This window comes from Podarcis vaucheri, assembly GCF_965113315.1.
Source record: "Podarcis vaucheri genome assembly, chromosome: 5".
Lineage (NCBI taxonomy): Eukaryota > Metazoa > Chordata > Lepidosauria > Squamata > Lacertidae > Podarcis > Podarcis vaucheri.
Genome location: NC_138763.1, coordinates 46,501,301 through 46,514,838, shown reverse-complemented (window position 1 = coordinate 46,514,838; position 13,538 = coordinate 46,501,301). Strand labels below are relative to the sequence as shown.

The following is a 13,538-nucleotide window of genomic DNA, read 5'->3' as shown; positions in this document are numbered from 1 at the left end:
ATATGGCGAGTACGCAGCCCCAAACATCTCCATCCTCTGTCCAATCCGCTCTTCTCTCATGCCACTGAAGTTGGCACGCCAATGCCTACCTTCGCTACTGAACTCTTCCACTTCACACTCCGCAAAAATGAGCGACATTCTCACAACTGCATATATATGCATATGCATACACACACAAACGCATATATATAACAAGTTTTCCTTCTAACAGTGCAGAAACACTCAGTGTCACCAATACCCTAAGGGCGCAGCACCATAAATGCCTCACGTCTTGCCAAACTTCTCCCATTCTGCTACATCATCATCATTATTCTTATTACATGTTGTCCTTCCCTCCCCGGCGTGTCCTGCATTCCGCGGGAAAGCAAGCCAGGCCGCCTCTATGGCTTTCTCTTACTCCTAACTCCTCGTGGCGCTTCCTGACTACCGCTCACTCCTACCTGCAGCTCGCCAAGCACCAATCAGCAATGCCGCCGCCTTCCTTTCTCGTGCACATGGGCACGGCTTCTAACCCCGCCCCGCCGAGGACGCGTGGCTCTCCTCAGCCAATGGAAGGCTGGCTTAGTCGCGTCGGTGCCTGCGTCGACGCAGGCCGCATGTATCTGACGAAGAAGGAGGCTGGGTTCTTTGGAGGGTTAGGGAGGGGAGAGAACAGGGTAGTGGGCGGAGCTTGTGCGTCGAACTCGGGACGGACGTTCTACGTGGGAGGAATGCAGTGCGCGCGCGCGCATGACGCAGTTGCCCATGGTAACCGGGAGCCGCGTAGAGGATGGTGAGTGAGAGATTAGGAGGGGGAGAAGGCCGAGGGGGGCCGGGAGGGCGTTGTGGGAAGCGGGAGCGGAGAACCGGCCCTCCGCCCTGTGCTGGGTGCGGGGCAGGATCCGTACTGTGGCGGCGGAGCGCTCCGTGTTGAGGGAGGGGGATGCTGCTCTAAAGGGATGGATGAGGAGACGATGAATGGGCCTGGCTGAAGGGAGGGGAGGGGCGGGAGTCGTGTACCTGGAGCTGAAGGAACCGCTCAGGTGACGAGGGGGGCGGAGAGGCCGAGATCGCCACATTTCTATTTTTAATTTATTTATTTAAAATCAGAAATAAGGACCCCTTCATCTGTTTTATTATTTCAAAACTGCGAGTTATTGGATGTGTTCTGGGAAGCTGCGAGAATAGCATGTAAAGAATTGCAACACCCCCCGTATTCTATGAGATACAGTACAATCTTCTGCGAGACTGAAAGGTTGCTGTTAGAGGGGCGCTATCTTCGTTGTTGTTTTATAATGACACGTGGCAGCTGTAAGCAGGACAGGTTGAGATGGGATTTGCGGGATTCTCAGTGGGGGACCTTAGGGGGAGAAGAGAGTGGGTTGGGTTGTTGAACTAACTCATTTTCGAAGTGGAATTGGGTCATGAGGAATCCCGGGGTTTCCCCCACAGATGGTCAAAGAAAGATGTGAAATAGAAGTCAAATGCACCTTGTTACAGGGCTTTAAATATACGCAAGAACACATTGCAGTTTGTTTTTTAATTCTGGTGTTACAGATCTTCTATGTGTTCATCTCCTTACTAGCTTACTTGATCTGCAGCAAGCATTATCTGATAAGATAAGAAGAGTCAAACTGGATCAGAGCAAAAACTCTTCTAGTTCAGCATTCTGTTCCCACAGTGGCCAACCAAATGCCCATGGGGAGCCTAAAAGTGAAACATTAATAATATAGCACTTTCCTATTATCTTTCCCCTACAGCTAGTATCTAAAAGCACCTTGCCTCTGATTTTTCAGGTAGTAAATTGCCATTGTGAATAACAAGCAATGGTAACTTTAGGTAAAGGTAAAGGTAAAGGTACCCCTGCCCGAACGGGCCAGTCTTGACAGACTGTGGGGTTTGTGCGCCCATCTCACATTTATTGGCCGGGGGCCAGCGCTGTCCGGGGACACTTCCGGGTCACGTGGCCAGCGTGACATCGCTGCTCTGGCGAGCCAGAGCCGCACACGGAACGCCGTTTACCTTCCCGCTGGTAAGCGGTACCTATTTATCTACTTGCACCCGGGGGTGCTTTCGAACTGCTAGGTGGGCAGGCGCTGGGACCGAACAGCGGGAGCGCACCCCGCCGCGGGGATTCGAACCGCCGACCTTTCGATCGGCAAGCCCTAGGCGTTGAGGCTTTAGCCCACAGCGCCACCCGCGTCCCCGTGGCAAGTAACTTTACTTGCCATGAATTTATATTCATTCATTTTTAAAGCCAACCAGCTTGGCAGCAAATTCCAAAGTTTTAACTATTGTGTGAAGAAGTACTTCCTTTTGTCTTTTCTTAGTTTCCTACCACACATCTTCACTTGCTGACCTTTGATTCTAGAATTATGAGGGAGTTCAGGAACCACTGCTTACCAGCTTTTGCACAATCTATGCACAATCTTATAAACCTGTATCATATCCCCCTTACTCACTTTTTTTGTAAATGAAAAAAGTCCTAAACATTGTAAGATGAAAGGGGTTTTACTCCAGCCCCTAGATTTTTGTTGTTGTTGTTGTTGTTGTTGTCTTTTTCTGAACCTTTTCCAGCATTACAATATTCTTTTTGAGGTGACTTAGAGGTGTACAAAGTGTTCCAACACCGCCTCCTTCCCTATAAGGTGTGGAAATATAGGCGGTTAGACCTTTAAAATATCCCCTTCTAAGTGAGTTACAAAGTTTCCCACTTCCCCCAGCAAAGAAGAATACCACACACTTGGAAAATTAAAAATAGTTTATCTACAAACTCTCCAAAGGTCAGATTCATGTGCATTCAGAAAAAGTTGCACAGGCAGTAAAACTTAGCTTAGTTACAAAGTGATAAAAGTGCCTAGAGATTGCAGTGGTACCTTGGGTTACAGACGCTTCAGGTTACAGACTTTGCTAACCCAGAAATAGTACCTCGGGTTAAGAACTTTGCTTCAGGATGAGAACAGAAATTGCTTGGTGGCAGCAGCGGGAGGCCCCATTAGCTAAAGTGGTACCTCAGGTTAAGAACAGTTTCAGGTTAAGAACAGACCTCCGGAACAAATTAAGTTCTTAACCTGAGATACTGTATTGGTATAGGAACTGAAGAGTGGCTGGTGAGAGCCATGCAATTTTGCTGGAGTAACCAACTCAAACCTTCACATGCTGAGCTTCTTGGGTACACTAAGTGGGGTGGGTGGGTGTTTGTTTACCACTTTCCCCCCAAGGTGAAGGGAAATGACATAGCTAAGCCTGACAGGGTAGCTTACTCTATGGTATCAACCCCTTCATGCATTAATTAGACTTAAGCATGTTGCTTATATGATTCTGATTATCCCACACTCTTGGATTGTATATTTTTAGATTCCACACTGGTTTTGTGATTAAAAATTTGCTGTTAAGAAATACAAACTATTTAAATTGTTGTAGCCTACCCTGGGACCTATGGGTGGAGGGGTGGGTAGTAGTGATGATGATAATTTGAAGTTGTACCATAGATTTGCCTGAGGATGAATATTCAAAATCATTATTCATAATTTCTGTAGTATTTTTCAGAAATATGGGGAAACTTCTGCACTTCATCAGTATTTTGAAAAATACTGTAGCTGTGCGATAATTGTTAGCCCTCACAGCTTGTTCATATAAAGTTATGCTACTAATGCAACTAGTACTAATACTGTATGCAGCTCAGCCCTGAAATGCAGGAGTAAGATAATAAAATACATTTCATGGCATCAGCTAGTTTATTAAGGCCATGACAAATTCACTCCACACACTCTTCCACCCAGAACTTTGTAACCTAATTACACAATGGACCATTAAATATTAATGACTATAGACCTATCTTCCATAAATTTGTCTAATCTTTTAAAGTCATCGAAGGATATAGTTCTATAGTTTCCAGGAGGACATACCAGGGAGCATAGGATTTTGGGGATCTCCTCTGCTGGCAGGAAGGGGTATTTTCCCCAAGAAGTCCCCTGCCAGCTCCCTTTTAAAAGGCCACACTATTGCCCCTCTGCTGTTGGTGCAAAGACAAATAGCATTTTAGGGTGGGGTAGACTGAAAGGCTTGCACACATTACAGTTCAGTCTTAGCTGTGTGTTAGATTGATGTCGTGTAGATTTCCTCCCTTCCTAATCCCACATTCCAAGACAGGACTCAGCCATATAGTTACTGTGCCACACACTTCTACCTTGCCTTACCACAATTGCTGCTAAGGCTGATAGAGAAGAGAAGAGAGAATTCAATGAAATCTACTATTGGGGAAGCAACCTTAGTGACTGTCTTACAGGACAGCTGTACTTGTCTTGATCTTTAGAGAAATACCACATCAACTAAGTAAACATTTGCTGGTTACCAAAGGCAGATTTCTTTGTACTTGCACTCTAAATTCATTATCAAAGCTTTATGGCTAATCCAGATAAACAGCAGGTATTTACTTCTCTCCTCTAATGGGATTCCGCTCTCTGTTCTTTAGTGATTGGCAAGCCTCCCTACTACTAGCCAATAGCATGTGTGGCAATTCTCTCTATGGTATTTCTTATATGGGTCACTTCGGTAGAAAATAACAGGCATTTTTAAAATGTGTATATTTTTCCATGATGTTTTCCCCTAAGTACATATTTGAAATCTTCTGCATTTGTCTTATAAATACATTATTGATGTCAACAGCTATGTGACACGTATTACAACCAGAAAACTGATACAGTGTAGAGCAGGGGGTCAGTAACCTTTTTCAGCCGTGGGCCGGTCCACCTTCCCTCAGACCATGTGGGGGGCCGGACTGTATTTTTTTGGGGGGGAATGAACGAATTCCTATCCCCCACAAATAACCCAGAGATGCATTTTAAATAAAAGCACACATTCTACTCATGTAAAAACACTCTGATTCCCAAACTGTCCGCGGGCCAGATTTAGAAGGTGATTGGGCCGCATCCAGCCCCTTGGCCTTAGGTTGCCTACCCCTGGTGTAGAGTTAAAAGAATAGCAAGTTTTAAAGAAGGAGAACTATAGCTATTTAATGCTATGCTTTAACATTGTACTAGCATGTGTAACTGTTCAAATAAACCGACAATCTGGTACTCCCTCTTTATGCTTTATATTTGGATATGGAGAGTATTTTGTGGAGCTCAAGGTACAGAGTGCTCTAGTAGTGGATAGACTTGGCTCATGACATACTTAGATCATGACAACCTGAGTTCAAGGCCTTATTTAACTTGTTTGCTGATCTTGGGCAGCTTAATTGCTCTCTACCCTAGTTTGTGTATTAGTCATAATAGGGTTGTTTTGAAATAAATATTTACTATGAGGTATTTTGCAGCTTTAAAAATGATACAGAAATAAATATTTTCAAGTTCTACTGATTTCAACAGGATAACTAAATGCATGTTTATAAGTGCATGTCTTCAAATTGTTGTTGTTAATTATGTTTATAGACTAATTTTCAGGCAATATGCCTACCAGAGTGATTTCCAACAACAATTAAATCATTATGTACAAATTTAAATCATGCTGCACAGTTAAAATAAAGAGCACCTAGTACAAATAAAAATACAAATGTGGAGGAGGGGGGAAATCAACCAAAGTTCTGGGCAAAAAATATGAGTTCTTAATTACTGGTAAAAACTCATAATGGTTGCTGCAAATATTATCTGGAGAGGAAGGGAATTCCATGGTTGGATGGCCTGTATAAATGCAACACCTCTGTCTATGCCAGATCTCAGTGTCTCAATATAAAAAATGTATGGCTGGATCATGTCCAAGATTAATGAGTATTTGTTAGTGGTTCCCTTTATGGCCTTTGTGAAATAACTGTTGCTTATCAAGTGTGTGCTCAGAACAAAATAACTTACACCAGTGGTGTGTTTTCAGCCTAAAAAATTCATTTTGCTTCAGCATAGTTTTTCCTGACAAAATGCCAAATGTTCAGTTATTGTATGTTTGGAATGTAAGATATGTTTGGTTTTTGCCCACACTCAAAACATTTAATTATTTAAAATTAAAACCAACAATGACCCCATGGAACTTCTTATTAATACATGCATCCTTGATAGAAAAGAACATCTTTCCACAACTGATAAATTAAAATAATTGAGTTGTTATTGTGTACCCTCGCTTACACGTGTATACTGCTTTCCACCTAGACCGAAGGAACATATGCTAGGGTTTTTAAGTGAGCCACAGAATAACTTTTTCTAAATGCTATGGAGGGGGTTAGCAATGAGACGAAGCTCTATTATTTATTAGAAAAATCTATTATGTACCTAAAACAAAGAACAAAGACCAGAGTTTAGAGTTGATAGTTGGCTGTGATGTGACCAAGAGCACTTCTTATAATTTACTAAGATATGCTGTTGGCTTTAAGAATGTTGCAGTCAGTCATATGAAACTGGAGGAGAAACAAGCACAGGGAAAATAAAAGCAATAACAGCAGCTGTCACAGGTGACCTGTGACAGGTTGCTAGCAAAGCTAGAACTAGAAAGCAGATCTTTGGCTTTAATAATATTTTTGTCACCCAGTGGCCAATCTCGCTGATCTGCATCTTATATAGATGTAAGAAAGCAGCACAGATACATTTACACATCAGTGCCCAACATGCCCTTCCAGCTGACATTTCTTTTAAAGTAGTACAGGTGTTTGAGTGCTGGCACCACCAATGCGCACAATTACCGTACTTCTAGCATTTTTGCAATGCAAATAAACTCACAGGGATCTTCTGTTCCCAAACCCTGAAAGCTACTCTCAGCTCAAGGATCTATCACTTGAAATCTGCTGAACTTTCTTAGCTACACAATGCAGGCAATTGAGAGGTTTGCAATAGATACATCATGAAAACGCTGACATGTGAATGTATCATTTGCCTGGAATGGTTCAGAGAATAAATACAAGGGGCTGTGGATAATCTGAATCATTAGTAGGTAAGAATTCATGGCATGGCTAGTCGGAATGGAGAGGGAGGATTTGGATTATGGGATTTTGTATAACTGAGGATTGGCTAGTGGCAAAAGTAATAAAACTAATTCAGCAGCTTGACTGAAATTCTTTACCGCCCTGAATCTGGAGACCTAACACCCTGGTATGAATGATTTAGTGCTGTGCTTTTTCAGATCTGCTGATACAATCTAATATTAATGGCAGTTCTTAACACTAGTGGGAGCTGCATGAGGGGACAAAATGGCCTTCAAATGGGAATAATGAGAAGGAGGTGATAAATCTTAGGACCCCCCTCTGAGCAGGTGCTATAGGAGCATTTGTTGCTATAGGTTCATGGACACACCAAAATAAGGGTTAGGTCCATGCATGGAAAATGAAGTTAAGAGCTTGGGCATTCTTCTTTCTCAGCTTGTATTACTGTTCTAGTTAAGATTTCTTTCTGTATAATACACAGTATCTCTTAAAATCCACCCTGATTCTAGTAAAATCATCATTTCAGATTCTCATTCTATCCTGCATGGGTTGTTGTCATGTTTTGCTTGACAATCTCTTGTCTCTCAGCTTAAGCCTATTTTCTCTATTCTCTTAATTTTTCTTCATTTGTGCTTTAATCATGTTACAGACATATATATTTCTATTTCCATTGTCTTTTGTCCCATGCAACATGGTTTTAGGACTTGTTACCTTTTCCCTTGTGCAGCCTCCCACTTGGACATTTAATTCACCTATTTGGTTTGAATCGCCCTATTTATGCTCATAGCATTCACATTTATTTTTCTGCCTCAGTGCTATCTTTTGTTCTTAGATACCTGATGAGATGAACTCTGGTCTATGAGAGTTTATGCCATCACTAACTTGTTAGTCTTGAAGGTGTGCCACATGATAGTTGTTGCAACAAACTAACACTGATACCCTTCTGGAAATATTTTCTACTTCTTACTTGTTACATACTATCTAGCTGCACTCTTATTTTGGATTCTACAACATAATTTTATTGTAGTTTATTTAAAAAGATATATTTTGCTGCTGCTTCTTTTCATAGTGCTGGTGTGTTATCAATTCTGACCTATATTTTTATTTATACGTTACTTCTGTTGCAAAATTATTGCATAGATCCACCCACTTTGATTATTTTTCTTTCTTATTTTTCAACATCTTTATCTTATTCTCCCTTCTGCTGCTTGTATTCTTCTTTCATTGTTCTGATCATGCTATCATCTCTTTATTTTCCTTTTCCTTTTCCTCTTTTTTTTTGTTTTTTGCTACCTTTCAGTGCTAATAGCCACTCATGGCCTTGACACTTGTAATCTGCCTTTCTTGCTTTCTCCCTTTACTCTAGTCTCCTCTGCAGCCCCTTCATTCATAAAAAAAAAAAATTATTAAACTTTCATCTCCCTGTGCTCTTTCTTATTTTGATGTTTCCACTCTCCCAAATGTAAGGAACTCTTTTCCTTTCTCTAGTCACTTGACCTCCTCGTTATCCTACTTTAGGAAATTATTAAAACTTATATATTTTCTTTTGCATTTCTTTCTTGATGTTCTTTTTAAAAAGAATTATTTTAGTGCTATGTTAATTACCAAATAGTTCTGTGTTTACTCCCCTGCTTCCTTTTAATCTCACTCATTAAGTGGAAAATCCCTCTTTCAAATCTCCTTTCTTTTTGTCTCATGTATCACAGATCATCAACCTACAGGCAGCAACTTGTACATTTTGTTCATATGTTATAAGGCTATCGAGGATCTCCTTTCTTTTTGTTTCCCATTGATTTTTGGCAACGATGATAAAAATAACATCTAGCAAGTAACATCTCCTGCCCTTTCTCACTAACAGGGTTTGCTGTCAATTCTGCGCAAATTGAAGAGTGCACCAGACCAGGAGGTAAGAATCCTCCTCCTGGGATTGGATAATGCAGGCAAGACCACACTTTTGAAACAACTAGCATCTGAAGACATCACCCACATTACTCCCACACAGGTAAGGAACGAGGCTTTCGGTGCTTTGCTAAATCTTGAAATTTGGAGGATGGAGAGGGAAGGGTGGCTACAAACAGAATCTGTCTTGCAACCAAAAGTAAAATAATAATTTTTTAAATAAAAAAAATAAAGCTGCTACAGATGCCACAACACCTATGTACTTTTTTTCCTTCATTTTCCTTTATTCCAATAGTAGTAGACTCACAGTTCTGGGACTCAAATAGCTTTTACCTCATGCAGCCACTTCCTAAGGCTGTAGAAGGCTGCCTTATACTACTACTACTAATAATAATAATAATAATTTATTATTTTTACCCTGCCCATCTGGCTGGGTTTCCCCAACCACTGTGGGCGGCTCCCAACAGAATATTAATAATAATTTTTAAAAAGCGATAAAACATCAAACATTTAAAACTTCCCTAAACAGAGTTGCCTTCAGGTGTCTTCTAAAAGTCAAATAGTTGTTTATTTCCTTGACATCTGATGGGAGGGTGTTCCGCAGGGAAGGTGCCACCACCGACAAGGCCCTCTGCCTGGTTCCCTGTAACCTCACTTCTCACAGGGACGGAACCGCCAAAAGGCCCTCGGAGCTGGACCTCAGTGTCCGGGCTGAACGATGGGGGTAGAGATGCTCCTTCAGGTATTCTGGGCCGAGGCCATTTAGGGCTTTAAAGGTCAGCACCAACACTTTGAAGCTCGAAAACATACTGGGAGCCAGTGTAGGTCTTTCAGGACCGGTGTTATATGGTCTCAGCTGCTGCATTCTGGGTCACCTTCAAAGGTAGCCCCACGTATTCTGTGTCGGGCCATTTCTCCATCTCGCACATTGTAGTCCAGACTTACTGGCAACGGCTCTCTAGGGGTTTCAGGCAGGACCCTTTCCCAGCCTTGCCTAGAGATCGCAGGGATTCAACCTGGGACCTTTAGCATACAGAGCATGTGCTTTCCAAGTGAGCTTCCCTATGCATGTTAATATAGTGATGTGTAGATTGAAGGAGTGTGCATGTGCCCAATGGAATGGTAACAGTTGTAGAGTGTATGCATTTCTTGCTTTAAAACTTCTCATACTATGAACACACACTAGAGAATCAGAAGATTAAACCAAGCTGCATGTTGTTACGTCCTTCAGTGTTGCAGTTCAGCACATACATGGTGCAGATATTTCACATGTATACTTCAAAACTGCAACACACACAGTGTCCCTCTGTCCTCTCTACATGCACCAACTCTCCAGAGCTTTTTTTAAGGACTAAAGTATCTTTCATTAGTTGCTCAACTGACACCATCCCAATGTTGGCCAGTGGATGGTGCTAGAGATTGTAGAAGGTTGGATCTCCTTCCCCCAGTCCTCAAGATGGAGCACATTGCCTATGAGATGCTCCCACGCCTTAGAGAAAAAGCCCACCCTCAGATTCCAAGCTTAAAGCCAATCCCCTGTATTGTGTGGCAGCTCATTGCCAGCCTGCACCACATCCTGTTTTTCCGGTTGCACTCCCCTTTCAGTTGGAGCTTTAATTGATGAAATGGGCCCTTCAGAAGTGCAGCTGTTGCTTCTAGTTTTCTCATATCAACTCACATACAGACTTCTGCTTCTCGTTAGCCTGCACATTGGCCTCAGCTTTCAGTAGCTGAGGCTTTCTCCTTGCAAGGCTATGTGATTACTTCTTATCTGCATTGTTCTCTCATCTCCCACTGCACCTTCCTTTCTTGTTAGGAGCTGCAAAATACATCTTTATAGCTTTGACAGAAACAGACCCTGATCCATGCAAGGCTGCTATAGCCTTCACCTTGCCCACAGCCAATCCATCTGAATAGCAGCACGGGGTTTATTTTGTTAGGGTTTCCAGAGTTGTGATATATAAACTGTGACTGATGTGTGCCTGTGAATCTGAAGCCAGGCATCACGTTAACACCAGTTATACTTTATCTCTGCTTGTCACAGGGTTTTAACATCAAAAGCGTGCAAGCACAAGGTTTCAAGCTGAATGTGTGGGACATTGGTGGACAGAGGAAGATCAGGCCATACTGGAGGAATTATTTTGAGAACACCGATATCCTGGTAAGCATTGGCGACTGCTGAATGCTACATTAAATATCATAGTGACTTTAACAGCTAAGAAATACTGCAATCAAAGTCATTTGTTTTGCAGCCGTCAGCCAGTCTGAACATTCTTGCAGAGCCAGTGTGTGCACGTGAATTATGAAATCTGCAGAAACATTTATTTTTAACTGGTCTCTCAACAGTGTGCTATGTGACAGTTCCATTTGGTTTTGCCTTCCCTTTGAAGTAGCTCTGTGTTCCAGGCTGAAAAATATGAACCAAATTACTAGGTGCAATTCTCAAGTGCTTTTCTTCTTCTTTAGTACTCTACAAAAGACACAGTAAGGGTGCCACCAAAGTACAACCACATTGCACAATTAAAACAACATTTTATGGAGCTCTTCCTTCCATGGCATCTTTTGAAGGACACTTATATGACTCCCAGATGCCATTTCCTTTTTGAATGTTCAAAAGTCTTCACATTCATTATCTTAGTAATATTTATGACAACAGTCATGTAAGATAAATCAGTATTATCTCCATGTTGCAAGTGGTGAACTGATGCTAAGAGATTACTGCTGCCTAACTGGGCAGTCCAACTATCCTGCTATGCCAGATCTGTCACCAATGTGACATAGCTGCAATGCTGCTCTCAGCAGCAGAGGCAATGCTATAACAGTAGGTGGAGAAACAAACAGCAGTACACCAATGTGTACAGATAGTGCATAGTATACCTGGAAATTCATTAATGATCCTCTAATGATAAGGTTCTACAAACAAGCAATTTTTTTTCAAGGGCTACACACAGAAAAAGGAGTGTCAGTTATAACACCATGCCAGCTCCATACCTCAGTGGAGAAGAACCCATGCTCCCTCCATAATAGGTAAAACCTATTATGAGTACAGTGCTTCTGCACAGGAACTCATCAAAACACTCCAGAGAATGCAGTCTTACTAGGGCGATTCAGATGCAGAAAAGGGAGCAGTAAGTTCCCTGTCTAAACAGCCACAGAAGCAGACGAGTGACATTGTGCCGCCCTGCCCCAGGTTTGTTCCACATAGTAGCAGTGTTCTATCAGCATAAAGGTTCTACTGGCAGTAATCCTGCTCACATTGGGGCTTATTGCTGGTGTATTCCCCCTGCCCTATTGGAATTTGGGATAGTAGCAATCACAGCCTTTCCATTGGGTGAAATTTGAACTGAGAACACATATCCCCTTCCCTGAGGTGTTGTCCTATACCAGCTCAGTCAGTTGGCTTTTTGAAGCACAGTTGAAGAAGCATTTAGAAGGCCTGCTAACCAGAGGATCAAGGAAGACAAGTCCCTTGATGACATTTTGCTCTTTGGCAAAGTCTGCTTGGCCGACAGCTTGCCATATTGCTATCATGGCTTCATCAGTGAGGCAGTAGTGCACTATTGGATGCAGAAAGGACTGGTGATGGGCAAAAGTCAGAACTGTAAAGGGCAGACTGAATACTTGGGTTTCTCCTGCAGACAGCCATGAACCAGTATCTATGGGTTGTATCCAGACTTTGTGTAAGCCAAGCACCCTGTGGAAAGGCCTGTTATATAGTATGGAGGGTGGCAGTAGTGGGGAGAGGGGAATCATCAAGAGTTGATCAGAGGCTGCCTACTTCAGTGGGGAGAAGAGGACAGAAGGCACTCTGTAGTGTGAGCAGTCTTTTACACATGCAGAGCCTGAAAAATCCTATATATTGATTTATATATTTATTTTCTATATAACAATATCAAAAGCTTCTTGCAAAAACAAAATGTCCAGTTGAAACAATAAAAATGTACAGATAAAAAGCCGAAGGGCAGTTGTGACAGCAAAAATGAAATAAATCAAAGAAAAGCAGGATGCATATAGGTTGCTCAGTTAAAAGTCCTGGAGAAAATAAAAGATTTGGACACCCCAAGGACACCAGTGTTGGTGCCTCACAAACCTGCCTGGGGAAGGGGATTAACAGGCAGGGCACTAGAAACAAGTGGTGGAGCGACATGGGTGGGGCACCATTGCTCTCTCAGCTTCCCAACACAGCAGGTCACTTGTGCTTATTGAGAGGGGAGGGGCAAGGTGTGGGAAGCTTGGCCCAGTGTAGGGTGGGGCAGTGGGGGCATTGGATTGGCTGCTCCTGCAGGGCAGTATCACTGAAAAGGTGCACTCTCTTGTTGGCACCTGTCTTAACATCTTCCAGCAAGGGAATCTTGAGGAGAACTTCCAAAGTAGATCTTAAAAACATACTCCAGTCTGGTAAAGAAGTGTATCACTGACACTACCGGGGAGGTTCTATGGAAGTTAACTGCAGGCTTCAGGACTCTGCGCCTTTCTTTGATAGCAGCAATTAACTGAACATGTTCCCAGTGCAGTACTGCAGGCACATCCATTCAAAAAGCAGAGTATCTGTTATAGCTAGGATAAAGGATTGTGGGAAGGGGAACTTAGCTGCTTAGTGATTAAGATCATTTTACCAGTCCCCCTGCCTCCTCTTTTACTGAGGGGAGGTAGCATATGCTACTGAATGTCTGTAAATCCTGTATCTTGGCAAGTTTAGCTAAGTCATGAAGATTTCGAACAGTTAATCAACTATTCAACACATATATCTATGCAG

General features: G+C 42.4%; 1 protein-coding gene across 1 annotated transcript in view; it reads left to right on the top strand.

Moving 5' to 3' along the window:
- The first annotated feature begins 631 nt into the window (after nt 1–631).
- ARL3 (ARF like GTPase 3) overlaps nt 632–13,538 on the top strand; it is a 30,672-nt gene continuing 17,765 nt past the window's right edge. Inside the window, exons 1-3 of the mRNA XM_082224864.1 lie at nt 632–772; nt 8,742–8,885; nt 10,827–10,943. Coding sequence (XP_082080990.1) covers nt 770–772; nt 8,742–8,885; nt 10,827–10,943 — 264 coding nt within the window. The 5' untranslated portion in view covers nt 632–769. The remainder of the gene's footprint in view (nt 773–8,741; nt 8,886–10,826; nt 10,944–13,538) is intronic.